Below are 17,156 nucleotides of genomic sequence, written 5' to 3'. Positions count from 1 at the left end.
CACAACTAAGATGCGATGCAGCCAAATAAATAAACAAATTAATTAATTTTAAAAAGTGGCTCCTTCTGCATTTGTTTGAAAAAAAATAAAAATAAATTAAAAAGAGCTAAATATATAGAGACACAATCCTTGTGTATGGATTTGAAGACTCACTATTGTTAAGATAGCAATATTCCCCAAATTGATCTATAGATTCATTGTTCTTTAAAGTTGACAAGCTGGTCCTAAAATTATGTGTAAATGCAAGGAACCTAGAATAGCCAAAACAATTGTGAAAAAGAAGAAAGTTTGAGGACTTATTTAACCCAGTTTTAAAACCTAGAGTTACAGTAATCGAGCTATAGTGGTATAAAACCAACGGCAGACATATATATCAATGGAACAGAAATAAGAGTTCAGTAATAAATTTTTACATTTTTACTCAGTTGATTTTTGACAAGGTGTCAGGGCAATGTCAGTGGGGAAAGAGGAACTTTCCAACGAATGTGTTCAGCCCCTTACCTCACACCACAGCAAAAAAAAAAAGGAACAATACTGTATCGTGCACTTAAAATTTTGTTAAGATGGTAAATCTCATGTTAAGGTTTTTTACCACAATGAAATAAAATTTTAAAAAATTAAAATTACAAAGCATGCTGTTAAGGTAAGAAAGATGTAAAGGGGTGTGGGAAACACACATACTGAGGAGAGAAAATATGGTGTAGAAATTCAAAATTATACATCGAAGGAAGTAGGAAGGAGGTAGCAAGAGCCCTGGGCTCGAGGGGAGGAGAAGCATCGAGGGACTCATGAGTGAAAACAGTTATTAGGAGCTGAGTGCAAACGAGGAGAGGTCTTCTCAGAATTGAAGGGAGAAAAAATTCAGTGGAAAGTAAGTCCTTTTAAATAACAGGTAAAATTCAATTGAGTAACACGGGTATCAGACTAATACTTTCCATCAGAGAGATACTGTGTTTTCTTATCATACTGCAGTTTGATTCAACGAATACCTGTTGGGGCATAAGACGTGTCAGACCCTGGGCTGAGTGTTGAGGACCCAGGGGTGGGAGACACACACTGAGCCCAGAAGGAGGGATGGCCCCGGACAAGGTACAGAGAACCAACCGTGCATACACAGGGCTAAGCGCACACCTATGCGGATGGCAACTAACTCACACCACTGGTAGGAATTAGTCAAATGAAGAAAAAGGAGAATGGTACACTTGGCACCAGGCACAGGATGAGTCCAAATGTGGTCGAGAAAGATTACACGGAGTTACTTTAACGCTCTAATACCTCACTTCACCAGTGGATATTAATTTGGTCTGTTTCTCCATTGAATGCTGACTCCTGGTGGCGGTTAAAGGATAAGACCACTACTCAGCATCTGAAATCAGAAGCGCTGACGTTGTTGCCCACCTGCGTGCAGGAGGGTTGGCTGGTCAGAGACCTTGTCACCGGGCAAAGCAGATGGATAATCGTAAGGCTGTGGGCAGGGGTTTGCTCTGGGTTACTGCTGTCACGGCGGTGGGAGTGGGGTGTTGTCACCCTTAGGCGCGAGGTTTGTGTTCGTGGCAGAGGCGGGAGTGTCAAGTCAGCCTCGGCAGAGGGGTCAGAGATGCGTCAGCTTCTGACCGGCTGCTCCAGAGGCAGGTTCCCTGAAGCAGGTTGTCACCGACTGAGTAATCAGGTTGAAAACCAGTTCCGATGTTGGCTTGTTACAATGCCGGTAGTAAAAATAGTTTTTTCTTAGGGGTGCGGCCCTTTTATATACTCTCACTCTCCCCTTTGGTCTTCTAACAGCCAAAGCAAAAGGAGAGACCGTGAGTGTGATCCAGATGTCCTCCACTGTGCTTGTTTCTCCTCGAAGACAAGATTTTATCTGTGGGTCTGATTTTCAGTTTGCGTGCCCATCAGCGTAAGTCCATTCTGTTTTTGCCTCTACGTCATTTGCTGGAACATTTGTTAGGGCAGTGGCTCCGTAGATTTAAGACTCTGGATAAACAAATCAAGCTGTGCAACATACAAGTGTAACAGATAATGACACGGAGGAGGTGGAGGACACTCTAAAGGCACCATCTGGACTTTTCCAGGTCCGACCATGAAAACATGTCCCAACAACTGCCTGAGTCCTCCCTGATAGTCTTCCTTGATAATCCCCTTTTTTTTGCGCGGATAGAAACTGTTGTACCTCATCTGTGCCGTCGATCCAGGTACAAACTGAACTGTCAGCAACGGCACAGACTCCCCTTGGTTAGCAACCAAAAAATCCAAGGCTTTGCTGATTTCCCTAACTATCTGGGCAAAGGAATTTTAACTGGTTGGTTTACTATTTTCTACATCAGCCAAAGCGGGGGACAGATTGTTGAGGACCCCCTGAGTTGAAGAGCAGCCATGCATGGGATGGTTAGCCTCGGGATTCTACTCCACCAGTGTTCGTCCTGTCCTTTCAGGCCCTGTTAGAGGGTGTAAACCCCTGAGGGTATTGGGACATGGACACTGAGACACAGTGTCTAACTAATAGGCTGACAGGACAACTGGTCCTGGTCCTGGACTGGTACCCAGAGCCTGGCTCACACATAGGAAGAGAGAGAAGCAGGGGCCTGCATTAGAGATGTGATCAGCCTCACTGGAGCCATAGGTAGACTGTCTTTAGGGCTCGTGGTAAACTGTCACTATTACATCCCAAGAAAACTGTAATCCCTCTGTGTCAGTGCAAGGACATTTTTCTTCATTTTCGTATTGTATCATTGTTGATAACATTCGTGTAGCCTATCTCTATATCATACTTCCAATTAGCTGCACAGGCGACAGTTTGGGAGAGTCAAGTAATAGAGTTATGATGGTCATCATCCCTCTTAGTAAGACGATAGAGAGAAAAATATCATTAGAGACATAAAGAATAAAAATTCACAAAAAAGGGCTTCCCTGGTGGCGCAGTGGTTAAGAATCCACCTGCCAATGCAGGGGACACAGGTTTGAGCCCTGGTCCAGGAAGATCCCACATGCCGCAGAGCAACTAAGCCTGTGCACCACAACTACTGAGCCTGCGTGCCACAACTGAGCCTACGTGCCACAACTACTGAAGCCTGCACGCCTAGAGCCCATGCTCCACAACAAACAGAAGCTACCGCAATGAGAAGCCCGTGCACCGCAACGAAGAGTTGCCCCTGGCTCACCTCAACTAGAGAAAGCCCGCACAGCAATGAAGACCCAATGCAGCCAAAAAACAAAAAAAAAAACCTTCTGAGTTAATCCCATCTATACAAAGATTTCCCAGGTGTCTTCTTTGCTTGAGATAAAGTAAAGGTCCTCCTGCAGACAAATCCTATCCCTGCAACTTATTATCACCCCATGATTTTAAGCAAGTTGGGTCACTTCTCTGAGTCTGTTTTCTTTTTTTTTTTCCCCAAAGGTATTTCGCTGATTAGACCATCATTTCTTTTTTGTTTTGGTAACATCTTTATTGGACTATAATTGCTTTACAGTGGTGTGTTAGTTTCTGCTTTATAACAAAGTGAATCAGCTATAAAACTATGGAATGCCTCGCAAATACGCGTGTCATCCTCACGCAGGGGCAAATGCTCATCTTCTCTGTATCGTTCCAATTTTAGTGTATGTGCTGCCGAAGCGAGCACTGAGTCTGTTTTCTTCATTCATAAAATGAGGATGCTAATAACACAGTTGTGACACTTGAGAGAGATGGATACTGTGCCAGGCATTTAAGTGCTCAATAAATGATAATGATAGGCATTATTATTACTGAAATAAGCGGCAAGGGGTCCTTTTACACTCTAGTGCCCTAGTAATGCTCAAAATCTTCCTTTAGTAGCCTGCAGTATTCCAGCTCCACCCTCAACAGGTCTCTGTGCGGGCCGTGCGGCCTACTGAGGGGCCATCCTTGTGCTGGGGTCACCCTGCCCTCATGCATTTGGAGTCTAAGGACCGTCTCTTTCTACTCTCTTCGCTTCCTCTCCTTGCAAACACACACAATGGCCCAGTGCACATTCACACAGCCTGCACTTCTGCGTGGGGAGGGACTCTTAAAACCTTGTCTAGGATGTGTTCTTCCGTGGGAACTAAAGGTGAACCCGTCAGACTGCTGGACACTCTGGTTAATGCTGACCCTAATTTAATTTGAGTTGTAAAGATTTAAGAATGTTGGCCTCAGTTAAACTCTGCGCTAAAGTTTCATTGTGGAAATGCTTGTTTTTGAAAACCATGTCATCACAGATACCATGAGTAATCTGAATTTAGATGAAAATGATTTCTGGAATTATGGCAAACTAGCAAGGGGTGTCTTAGTCAGCTATTGGATAGTTTTTCCTGGAAAACTATATATTTCCTTCTTAAACGTGCAGAAACAGATATGCCTAGATCGTTTGCTTCCAGTGGTTCTATTGCTCGTGCAGTTATGTGTGCACTTTACCAGCTTCCCCACACTGCCCTTGGCTCTTCTGGTGGGTAACGTCCTGGAAAGCTGAAAAGAATTTAAAGCGTCTACATGAGCCTTATGAATAAATGAGGCCCTTACGAAAAACCCAGGTATGTAAAATGGGCTGATTTCCATGTTGACTCTTTTCTCAGAGCTTTCTCGGGTAGCCCTTTCTCAGGAAGAGCAGGAAAGAGTGGGGCTGTGTCTTGATGACAGAACCCTTTGAAATCCTCTGGGAGGAGACCGAGGAGAAGGGTGCCGCTCAAGGTCATGCATTTTAAAATGCTTTGTGTTTTAAGAAAGATCTTTTGTCATTTGTACCATGAGAGCTCATTATGAGACAAACTACTTTAATCCAAAATATATCTTAATCTTCTAAAAAAAGTGCTTTAAAAAGATAGTCCAAAAATTTTTAGGTTAATATATTCTATTGCTATGAGAAGACATTAACTCCTCGTTTTAAAGGCTTTCAATCCTACTTTTATGAAGAATCAGGTAGGAAACGAATTAGATGCAGACTCTTATTAGTAAAGTTTTGAGAAACATAGAACCTTCTGGGCTCCACCTCATTAAACCCAATTGTGAGCTCTTGTTGATGCTCTGTTATAAAAATACTGATTTGAATATGGTACCAGGGGTTCTCTCTTTGAAAAATGTTTTTGTGAGATAAACTTTAGCTCTCATAGTATTAGTTACACTTTTGAATATATTATGCTTGCTTCTGAAATGACAATGTACATTCATAAATATACTTTGGGTTTCCATCAAGTGTGGGTTTTTTAAAAAACTTTTTCTTCTTTTTTAATTTCATTTAATTTTATTTTTAAAAAAATAAACTTATTGGGCTTCCCTGGCGGCGCAGTGGTTGAGAGTCTGCCTGCCAATGCATGGGACGTGGGTTCGTGCCCTGGTCCGGGAAGATCCCACGTACCGCGGAGCGGCTGGGCCCGTGAGACATGGCCGCTGAGCCTGCGCGTCCAGAGACTGTGCTCTGCAATGGGAGAGGCCACAACAGTGAGAGGCCCACGTACTGCAAAAAAATAATAATAATAAATTTATTTATTTATTTATTTATTTTTGGCTGCATTGGGGCTTTGTTTCTGCGCGCGGGCTTTCTCTAGTTGCGGTGAGCGGGGGCTACTCTTCCTTGCGGTGCGTAGGCTTCTCATTGTGGTGGCTTCTCTTGTTGCAGAGCATGGACTCTAGGCGCGCAGGCTTCAGTAGTTGTGGCTTACCGGCTCTAGAGCACAGGCTCGGTAGTAGTGGCACATGAGCTTAGCTGCTCCGCGGCATGTGGGATCCTCCCGGACCAGGGATCAAACCTGTATCCCCTGCATTGGCAGGCGGATTCTTAACCACTGCGCCACCAGGGAAGCCCCCCATCTAGTGTTTTTAAAAAGTCAAATTGTATTCAGAAGTTGCTTTAGTTTGACAGGTCAGGCAAAGTCAAATATAGAAAGTGAGCACCGGAATCTATTTGTGGAAACGTGTAGACCTTTCTCAGGCTGGCCCCAGCTGGACTCTGCAGCCACATCCCTCCCAGCCCCAGCCTTGGGCTCTGAGGGCCATTCCTGAACAAGCCTCCCTTCTGCACTTTGTTTATGCTCTTCCCTCTGCTTTTAAGCATCTGCCTCTGGACAATGTATCCTTGTGTTGCCTCTGCCCGTGGCCCTCCCCATGCTCCTGGGACCATCGAGGGGCAGACACCCTGCCTCACTCTGGTCTGTGTCTCTTCTGACAGCCGCCGGGCCTGTTCCACGTGATGGATGCTTACAAACGTCAGCTGACTGAATTGACCTTTCTATCCTGCTCTTCCATCAGGACAAAAGCCTCAAAAATCATCAGAGTTACAGGCCTTGTGGAGAATTTTTTAAAGCAGGGACTTTTCACTTCCCTGTCCGAGTAACCAGCTAATATTAAGTCTCCCCATGCGGCTACGGGTGTTGTTTTCTCCAGCGGACAGCACCCTGCCCTCGTGCACCACGAGGGGGGTTACACAGAGGGTTCCAGTTACTGCAGTAAATGCGTGTCAGAGATCAGTCTAGAGGTGAATTACGCTCTTAGATACAAGGACCAAGTTTCATTATGGTTAAGGTTTTGCCTTTTTCTTTCTTTTGATAAAATTCTGGAGACTTCCCTGGTGGCGCAGTGGTGAAGATTCTGTGCTCCCAATGCAGGGGGCCCAGGTTAGATCCCTGGTCAGGGAACTAGATCCCACACGCTGCAACTAAGAGTTCGCATGCCACAACTAAGGAGCCCGCCGGCCGCAACTAAGACCCTGTGCAACCAAATAAATAAACATTAAAAAATAAATATATAAAATTCCAAACAGTTTTTTAATAAATATAAGTTTGCCTCAGATTACCCAGGCTGTTCATTAAGATGGCAGATTCCTGGGCTTCCCTGGTGGCGCAGTGGTTGAGAGTCCGCCTGCCGATGCAGGGGACACGGGTTCGTGCCCCGGTCCGGGAAGATCCCACATGCCGCCGAGCGGCTGGGCCCGTGAGCCATGGCTGCTGAGCCTGCGCGTCCGGAGCCTGTGCTCCGCAACGGGAGAGGCCACAGCAGTGAGAGGCCCGCTTACCGCAAAAAAAATAAAATAAAATGGCAGATTCCTGGCCCTCACCTTTGGCCAATTCTGGGCTAGTGGGTCTGAAGTGGGACCTGGGGATCTGAGCTGCGGGAAGCGTCAGGCAATTCTGGTGGGAATGCCCACGGGACTGCACGTTGAGAAACACTGATACTGTGAGGAAAGGAAGAGGTGACATCATGTTAATGGAGGTTTTATACGCTCAAAATATTGACTAAGCCTATGGTACGTAACTGGGCCCTGAGCTGGCTTTTAGGAGAGACCCAGAGATGAATGAGGCAAGGTGTCTTCCCTTGGACAGCACGTGTGTTCCAGGAAGCTAGGTCAGGCCATTGGTCAGAGCATCCTGCACTCACAAGTCATCAGAGAAGGCTGTTGGGTACGTTCTGAACTCATTCCAAGAGCGCTCTGGGCTTAGAGACATACTTCTTAAGCTCAGGCTAAACAAGGAAAGAAATGTACTTTTTCAACAGCCAAAGAAGTTCTCCAGGGAATGCCAGAGTCTGCTTTATTCTGAGAAAAGACTTGGATTTGAACTACACTGAATGACTCACCATGTTTTTGCTGTCAGTGTCCATGAAATGTACTTGCAGTTAATCCTATGAAGGATCTTCACCTTGATTATCTGGCACCCTCAGTGGGGAACCCAGAAATAAGTATTCTCAGAGGCCAAAGTTGGCCTATGGCTCTCAAATCGCAACTTAGCTTTAGTCATTTTCATCACTGACATCCTACAGATTCACAAAGAGTGGACAGTTCCACATTTCATTGTGACAATTAGTGAGAAATTGCACTCTATTCGATCAATGTATAATTGCAATGCTGTATTATAATGGTTTCATATTTGTCTTTGATTTCTCAGTAGACTTGTCTTATGGGAAAAAAAACACCTTAAACTTGTTATTCTCTAACACGTAGTACAGATATGAAGTGGATAGCCAAAGTATGCTTACAGATTGCTTAAGACTAACTAGAAGTTTAAAGTGTTTTGTTTTTTGTTTGTTTTTGTTTTTATTGCGGTACGCGGGCCTCTCACTGTTGTGGCCTCTCCCTTTGCGGAGCACAGGCTCCGGACGCGCAGGCTCAGCGGCCATGGCTCACGGGCCCAGCCGCTCCGCAGCATGTGGGATCTTCCCAGACCGGGGCACGAACCCATGTCCCCTGCATCGGCAGGCAGACTCTCAACCACTGTGCCACCAGGGAAGCCCTTAAAGTGTTTTTGATGCTGAAATGAGAGAATGTTCAGAAGCTTCTACAGTGTGAAAAGCCCTGATGGACAGAGATGATCATGTTACTGAGAACAGATGAGAAATGTCTTAGGAGGATGTCATCTGGGCCTCTGACTTGTTGTTTATGTTTGCAGAAAAGCTTAAGGGAACACAGCCAAAGCCTTGTGCTACTACATGTTTTATGCTTTGCTTTTATGAAAAGAGGCAAATTGCTAAAAGCCATACCGAGAGCAAGAATTTTGTTCAACAAAGCAAATCTTAGGTATGTCTTCATGTAGCCTAGTGTATAGAACCATCTATGTCCATAGCATATTGTGAAAACAGATTGTATTGTTACTTCTGAATCCTTGAGAAAATGTTAAATCTGAAATCGTCAATTCACTACAGCGGGGAATAACGTAATATATGTTTTAAAACAGCATGAAGACTTGAAATGGAAAAACTTTGATGTTTTGAAGAAGATATCAATTATTTTAAAATCCTGTCATTTTGAGTAAAATGTATTATCTTCAACTACTTTATCCTTATTTATACATGTGATCATTTTTTTTAATCACTCCCTTCACCTGTTCTTGGGTAAATACAGAAATGAGCACAAATTATCACTTTCTGTAAATCATTTTATTTACACAAAAGATAAATATACCAAAGACTTACTAAGATCTTTTTTTTTTTTTTGGCCACGCCATGCAGCTTGTGGGATCTTAGTTCCCCAACCAGGGATCAAACCTGGGCCCCGGTAGTGAAAGCAGCAGAGTCCTAACCACTGGACCGCCAGGGAAGTCCCAAGACCTTTTTTCTATAGTAGTTATTCAGCACATACTGTCAAGCCTCCTTTAAAAGAAACTCAGGGAACAGAATGATGCATACTTTGCCTTCATACTGGACATCTTGTGCGTCTACATTTGCAAGGTGTGGAATATATTTGATTAATGGTTCTCTGCAGGGTCACTTGAGAGAAGTATTAGTATAAACTTGGCCTGTGTCCTGTTAGGTTATGTCCAGCCCAAGTTAAGGGAGGTTAGTGATGGTTCAGGCAGGCAGACCTGGGGGAAAAATGAGCCCAACAACAGACACCAACAATTTCTCTCCATATCTGGGCTGAGAGTCCTATATCCTTAAGAAGATAATATTTATTATCTGACAGGAAGTGAGTTTTCAGCTGTTTGGACTCAGTGCTTGACACATTCTGGAAAGCTAGTCATTGCTTTTTGTTTTGACAAAGGAGCGTAAGAAGAAAAAAAAAGTACCCGGGATGCAGGTGAGGAGCTGGTCCATTCATGCGCTCAGTTAAGTTATTTTTTCTTGACTGTCTGCCCCGGGTGGAAAGCGTGGGGCGCACACATGTGAATCAGACATTCTTCTGCCCTGCGGTGACTTACACCTAATCAAATAGGGAAACGCACATAGAGATAAATAAGAGCAGCGCTATTTACAGGAATCTTGGTCTCTGTTCAGAGGGCAGCAGAGGCTCAAGGAGGGAGTGGCCGCCTGCAGAGATACGAAGGCCTTCCTAGGGGGGGCTACTGAGCTGAGTCTTGAAAGAGGAGTTTGTCACGGTGGGGAGGAGAGGCCAGTCCAGGCAGAGACCAGCCTAAGCGAAGGCCTGGAGATGAATAACCTCACTGCTTGGGGAACTGCAGGCAGCTGGCAGAGCCTGGAGCACAGGGTGCTGGGGATGAGGGGGTGGGGGGCAGGGGGTGATGGGAGGGGAAGGAAGGTGAGGACTGGGCAGTGCGGTGGCCGGTCGTCAAAGCTCTGTACACCTATGGGGGAGGGACAGGCCTGAGATGTCTGAGGGGTCCTGTCGGCAGAACTGGGTGAAAAGCAGGCGTGGGGACAGTGTGACATTAGTCTGAGCTTGTGGCATCTGCAACTCGGGCTCCCAACCACGACCCCAGACTCTCCCTCTCCCACTGTGGGCTCAGCTTTTGCGCCTGCAGGACAGGCTGGGGAAGTGGGATTGGGAAGAAACAAGGAAAAGATGGGCCCAGGATTGGGAAGAACTGACGGGCGAGGCGCGTTGAAATCCGAGGCCCAGGGCTGGGCCGGACGGAAGCCCAAGGGTCATCCGGAATCAGCCACAGACGGGACAGTGATTCTGTAATTGCAGCTTATTTGGCACCCAAGGCTCAGTGCCAGAACTTTCTGGTCAACTGTCTACATTTCCTCTTGGAAATGATAAGACATTTCAAGCACTTCAGTTTCCCTCCAAAATCAAGCAGATCCAGGCTCTAACCAGTGGAACTCGGTCTGCCCTTTCAGCTCTTTTATTTGATTTTCCTGGTCGTCTGTTTTGAGGAGCAAACAGAATGGAGATGGACATTTTCTTAGCAAGAAAAGGCTGGCGAAGGACAGGGAGGGGTTAGTGGGTGAAAAGGGTGCATGCGCACGAGAGAGCACCACCACCCGTGTCCTGTGAGCCCAACACACTTAGACCTACGGCGTGACCTGGAAGTTTGTAAAAGGCAGATGAGCCTACTTTCCACCCTGTCCTGAAGGGCTTTTTTTCTGAAAATACCCAAGAGAGCCCGAAGAAGGGACAAGAAGCTAGGTCATGTCTTCTAGGACTTTAGGCTCCAAATGTGGAGCTCCGAAATGAGTGAGGAAGAAAACCAGAGAGCAGACGACCAGGGTGAGGAGGACACTGTCGCGAGTGGTATATTAGCGTGAAGAGACCGTCTTCCACACGTGAGCCAGGGCGGCCCCTCCACCCAGACACAGGGGCAGCCTCACTCCTGGAAGCCCACAGGCTGCAAAATCCTTGCCTGTCTCCTATGCTGCCACCTGACAGCTCCTACCCCTCTCGAATGTTTGACCAGGGCATTACTCTGATCCATCGTGTCAGTGAAACTTTCTCCCCACCTGAAGGCTCAGCTTATTTCTCAGCCCTTCAGCCTCTGATTGGCTCTATCCAACCTCAAAGTAAACAATTAAGAGAGCTTCGCCCCTACGGCCATCAATCATAGATGCAGCGGACAATTAAACTGAGAGCGAGCAAACCTAAGACGAGTGGCTTCAGTGAGCCCTGCTTTACTTACACAACGTCCTGGAACACGAAAGAGGAAGAGTGACCATCCCATGGAGTGCATGGGAAGAACTAAAAGGAAATGCCCACCATAGTACTTGGGAATAGTTTACAGCACACGTCCATCCTCCTCACCCTCCTCCGCCTGTACATAGTTACCTATAAGTTAACCTTGGCAACAACTTGTGAAATTGGAATTATTATCCGAAACTTACAGATGAGAAAATTGAGACTTAAGAGAAATTATACTGACCAAAGTTGTCCAGCTATAAGTGGTGACACAGGCATATGAACCATGGTCTGTTTCCAAAAGCCCACATGCTTTTTCCCTGGCCCATGGGAGCCTTCAACAGTGAATATATTATTAAAGCTTGTTGAGCCATGCAAGCAACTTTGGGAGCTGGTGTGAACTGCTCCAGACTCACCCTCCCCTTTGGGGTGCAGCCTGCCACCTGAAGGCCGGACTGCAGGCAGAAGGATGTCTGTGTTCAAGGCCCCATGGACAGCAAGTCCTACAGGATGTCAGGGAAGGACCACGCCCCCACCCTCTGCCAGCGCCCGGCCAGGCTTGGTGTGGGGAGACGGTTCCTCCCACGGCCTGCAGAGGGAAAGACTCTATGACCACCAAACACAAAGACAGCAGGTCTTCATCTTGGTAGAAATAAAAGAGGAGAGAGAGGCCTCTTCTATAATCCACACCCTCTGACCCCACCAAAAAAAACTAAAGTATGTCTTTTGCACTGGAGGTCCACTGGGGTATGACTTGCAAAGATAAGTTCTATTTGCCTGTTTTTGAACAAAGGAAAGTCAGGCTCCGAGGTTCTGATGGCACATAAATTAAAGATACGAGGCATGTCACTGGACTTCTGAAGATGTGTTGATCCCACCCAGGACCAAGAGAGTTCTCTTGTAGTGCTGGTGCTGACTGATTAATAAAGACCGTGCTTTTATTTGATTATTTATCTAATTAATCAGCATTCACTTTCAGTTTAAGCTTGTTAAGTCTCTGGTAATAGAGTGGTGCTGAGAGTGTACTGGGTGGTAGAATTACATCCAAGTGAGACAGAGAGTGTGTTCAGGGGCGGGCGGTCAGAAACAAAGGCAGAGCCTGCAAGCCCGTGTCACCCGAGTGGAGCCTGTGAACTGTCTGACAACCAAACAGAAAGGGTACCTATGTAAAAGTTTAGTTTTGTAGCGTAAAGGCTGAACATTATAATTAAATACACTTAGTAAAAGGGAAACGAAAATGACAAGCACTCTATTTCAACAACCGAGAGAATGATACCCATTCTTTATATGCTTTATGTTGGGGAAGCTTTCTTAGCGGGCTTTTATGTGAACTTCTGATTACGCCCAGGTTACTGGCTGCTGGGTGTGCCCAGACTGGCTCTGAGTGACTTGCATTTCATCTGTTTGCCCCCACTACTGGTCTTCTCAAGTGCCCGTAATATAAACCAGCCGAAAAATATCTCGTACGGAGCAGGTAGCCAAATCATCTTGTTCTTACCTGATGGGTGGTTGCCATGGTCAACTGCTACAGATAAATCCTCTTCTTTAGGCCCATCCTGCTCCAGATAGGAAATTCCACTTTTTGTTGGACTAAGAAGCCTCCAGCCGCCCCAGTGCCACACTGGAAGAGGGCCTGTGAACAACAGAGTGTGCAGTTAACTGAGGCCGGCGTGTCCCCTCCTTGGAAACGCTGCTGCTCAGACTTGGCACGGTAACGGGCTAAATTATTTATCCAGGCGGAAAAGAGGGAAAGCAGTTAAGAGCTTCCTGAGTTTATAGCCTTGATCCCTGGGTTCGTACTGAGACAGGACACAGGCCAGGCTACACAGGCAAAGAACAAAAAGGTTCCCTCTGAAGTCCTCTTATGTCTGCGTGAGTCCCAGCCAGGGTGAAAATAAGCTGTTCCCATCCATCTTCTCGGATTCACTGAGTACCGTGTGTCAGGCACTGTGAGATATAAGACAGGTGAAAAGTGGTCTTTGCCCTCAGTGAGCCTGTAACACATCCACTAGGCCAGAAGAAGCTGAGGGAAAGTTAACTTTCTGGTTCATTCACTCCAGACCCGCACATGTCAGGCACTGTGCTAGGTCCTGGGGTGCAGCACTGAAGGAAGATAGGAAACCATGTGATGATGGACAGAAGGACTATCTGACCAGCATGATGACGGGAAAAGGAATTAAATAACACAAAAGAGGAAATGCCACGAGGTGTCATGTGATTAATCTCTAAGTGACACATTGGGTAAAGGCCATGTGATGAGAGCAGTCTCGGTTCTGGTCTTGGTGTTGCTATAAACAACAGAGCCAAGCCCTCACCCACAACCCACTGCACTGACCCGTCCAGGACCCTCCACGGGTAGCCTGAGGCTAGCACTCTCCCAACTTTGATTGGTCGTGTAGACCAGGTCACCAGATTGGGTCTGCATGGAATGAGGTCACCGAAGAGAGGACTGTCTCTCCTTCCAGGGGATTCACCTCCACCCCAGGACCCACGCTTCAGATCAGGAAATATAGCCCTGACATTTAAGACCTTTCATTGTGGTACAAAAAAGGTCACCTACAAACTTGTGCTTCTTATTACAGTGGATTGGAAATTCTTATGCCATTACTTTCCCATGGAGCATTGTACTTAAAGTCACAATTATGTAAATGATATTTCTGCTACTTGTTACAGTCTCTGGAGTTCTGAGTGTAAGGTGTATCTCTTTTAAGGTACTTGTCATGATGTCACTATCTGTTTATTTAATGTGGCCCTTTGCACCATATTAATTTCTTTTCTTTTTAAAGATTTTTTTTTTTTTTTTTTTTTTTGCGGTATGCGGGCCTCTCACTGTTGTGGCCTCCCCCGTTGCGGAGCACAGGCTCCGGACGCGCAGGCCCAGCGGCCATGGCTCACGGGCCCAGCCGCTCCGCGGCATATGGGATCCTCCCAGACCGGGGCACGAACCCGTATCCCCTGCATCGGCAGGCGGACTCTCAACCACTTGCGCCACCAGGGAGGCCCCTAAAGATTTTTTTTGATGTGGACCATTTTTAAAGTCTTTATTGAATTTGTTACAATATTGATTCTGTTTTATGCCTTGATTTTTTGGCCGCGAGGCATGTGGGATCCTAGCTCCCTGACCAAGGATCGAACCCTCACCCCCTGCACTGGAAGGCGAAGTCCCAATCACTGGACCGCCAGGGAAGTCCCCACCCCATTAATTTCTTAACAGCAAGAAATATACCTCACTCATCTTTCTCAGCTCCTCATCACGAGCATGCTGCCTTGCGTGTAACAGGTAATCAGGGAATATCTACTGAATGAACTTTGTCGCTCAAAAATGGAAGACGCATCACGCATCTGTGTTTGGGGCTTCCCTCTGACCCCCAAACCTGAAATTTACCAAAGATTGGCCCTACTGTAATGGGGAAAAATTCCTGCCACTTAAGAAAAGAGGGAGAAGGACTTCCCTGGTGGTCCAGTGGTTAGGACTCTGCGCTTCCACTGCAGGGGGCCCGGGTTCAACCCCTGGTCGGGGAACTAAGATCCCGCATGCCGTGCGGAGCGGGCAAAAATAAAAAATAAAATAAAATAAACAAGAAGAGAAGGAGAGACAGGCTGGCAATGATGGGGATGGAAAGGATGTTTGCCTCTCTAGCCAGGTCTGTGGAATCATAACGAACAGGAAGGCAGATGTCAGAACCGTGTCACCCTCACATTCAAGCCAGAAATTCTTCCTCTAAAGGGAGGGTTATTGTGTGAGCCAGTGTTGGATGTTGTAGGTTATAAAGCCTGTGGTGGAATCAGCCTCATGGGTGAGCACAAACAAATAGAACACTACAGATAAAACGAGATTAGCCTTGGCTATGGAGTCCACAGTAGACACTACCATTGCTTACAAATTATCTCAGAAGAAGCACCAGGCAACAGAAGCACACCAAGATCCATGAGCCTGAGATACAGACCCGGCAGAAAGGGGGCACTGCCCACGGGGACATCTCAGCTCTGGTCACCTCCTTTCTGTGTCACCCTCTGCAGGTGGAATCGGCTGCATAGGTCGAGACAAGGGTCAGGTTCGGAAGTGCCTTGACACGGTGGAGATCTACAACCCAGACGGGGACTTCTGGAGGGAGGGCCCACCCATGCCCAGCCCCCTGCTCTCACTTCGCACCAATTCTACCAACGCAGGAGCCGTGGACGGGAAGCTGTACGTCTGCGGGGGCTTCCACGGAGCAGGTACTGGTCAAGTTTTTTATGTCGATCTTGACCTCCCTTAACTGACCCAACGAACAATCCTAAGAGCAGGGTGGGCACTGGCAAAAGCAGTGACCTTGGGCAACTCACCAACCTCTGACCTTGGGTTTGCACATCTACAAAGTGGGGCTACGCCCTCCACGGGCTGTCATAAGAATTAAGTGAGATCTGGTCTGTAATGTGTCTGGCACACAGCAGACACACAGTAAACGTGAGCTGAACACGACAAGAGGAGAAATGGGGGAGGGAAGGCTAATGCCAGATTGCAGGACTAAAGGAGAGATTTAAAAATATGAAGAGAGGGGCTTCCCTGGTGGGGCAGTGATAAGACTCTGTGCTCCCAATGCAGGGGGCCCGGGTTCAATCCCTGGTCGAGGAACTAGATTCCACATGCTTGCTGCAACTGAGAGTTTGCATGCCGCAACTAAGGAGACCACATGCTGCAACTAAGGAGCCCGCCTGCCACATCTAAGACCTGGGGTAACCAAAATAAATAAGTAAATAAGTATTTTTAAAAAAATAAATAAGAATATGAAGAACACATGGAAATAGGGGAATGACCAGAAACGTGGGGGGTTAGCTCTGCATTTATTGATCTTTACTGAAATCCTGCCCTCGGAAAACTCTCTTACTCCCCACTACTGACACGAGAAATAAATTGCTTGAAAGCCTTTCTAAGATAATACCTAATCTACATGTTTATTACCGAACTCAGCTTCCACATATCTAATTGCTACCATCATTGCAATCTACAGTACGGATTTATAATTTTTTAAAGTAACAGGGAGATTTTTATTCTTTATTTTATTTTTTAAAATATTTGTTTATTTATTTGTTTATTTTGGTTGGCTGTGCCGGGTCTTAGTTGTGGCACACCGGATCTTTTAGTCAAGGCATGCGGGCTGTTGGTGGTGGCATGCAGAATCTAATTCCCCAACCAGGGATTGAACCGGGGCTCCCTGCCCTGGGAGCACAGAGTCTTACCCACTGGACCACCAGGGAAGTCCAGGGAGATTTTTAAATATGCACAAATTTAATAAGTAACTGTCTCCAAAGTTTGATTAGTTGCATCAGTAAGTAAGGCAAAATGCAGTTACAGTAAAAATGACTAACAGTTTAATTCTAACCTTCCTAATAGAAGTACTAGGCCAGGACATATCTAGGAAAAACATGCCCCAGGAGTACTTATAATTTTGGAAGCATGCCCAATTAAAATAGAGCTGCCCCTGCAGCAAAACCAAGCCTGCTATACACCTCCCTTTTTTTTTTTTTTTTTTTTTTGCGGTACGTGGGCCTCTCACTTTTGTGGCCTCTCCCATTGCGGAGCACAGGCTCCGGACACGCAGGCTCAGCAGCCATGGCTCACGGGCCCAGCCGCTCCGCGGCATGTGGTATCTTCCCAGACCGGGACACGAACCCGTGTCCCCTGCATTGGCAGGCAGACTCTCAACCACTGTGCCACCAGGAAAGCCCACCTCCCTTCATTTTTAAAGCACGTAATTATATGTAAGTTAAAGAATAAAGTTTTCATTAGGAATTAAAAGAGACTTAGGCGGTAGATGAACCCAATACAATGAGTGGACCTTACTTGGCTCCTGATTCAAACAAATCTTCTGGAGAAAGATATTTTTCAGGTAATCTGGGAAATTT

At 46.3% G+C, this 17,156-nt stretch overlaps 1 protein-coding gene and 1 non-coding gene across 2 annotated transcripts in view; one reads left to right on the top strand and one right to left on the bottom strand.

Moving 5' to 3' along the window:
• The window catches only part of KBTBD12 (kelch repeat and BTB domain containing 12), a 40,692-nt gene that overhangs the window by 10,148 nt on the left and 13,388 nt on the right, over nt 1-17,156 (top strand). The window contains exon 4 of the mRNA XM_060111512.1: nt 15,291-15,488. Within this exon, the coding sequence (XP_059967495.1) occupies nt 15,291-15,488 (198 nt within the window). The remainder of the gene's footprint in view (nt 1-15,290; nt 15,489-17,156) is intronic.
• Nucleotides 3,510-3,617, bottom strand: LOC132498107 (U6 spliceosomal RNA). Its single transcript, XR_009533719.1, has one exon. It is a non-coding gene; the product is annotated as a U6 spliceosomal RNA (small nuclear RNA).

The sequence above is a fragment of the Mesoplodon densirostris genome, chromosome 10 (genome assembly GCF_025265405.1).
Source record: "Mesoplodon densirostris isolate mMesDen1 chromosome 10, mMesDen1 primary haplotype, whole genome shotgun sequence".
NCBI lineage: Eukaryota > Metazoa > Chordata > Mammalia > Artiodactyla > Ziphiidae > Mesoplodon > Mesoplodon densirostris.
Note: the sequence above shows the minus strand (reverse complement) of the source record. Positions and strands in the feature narration are given on the sequence as shown.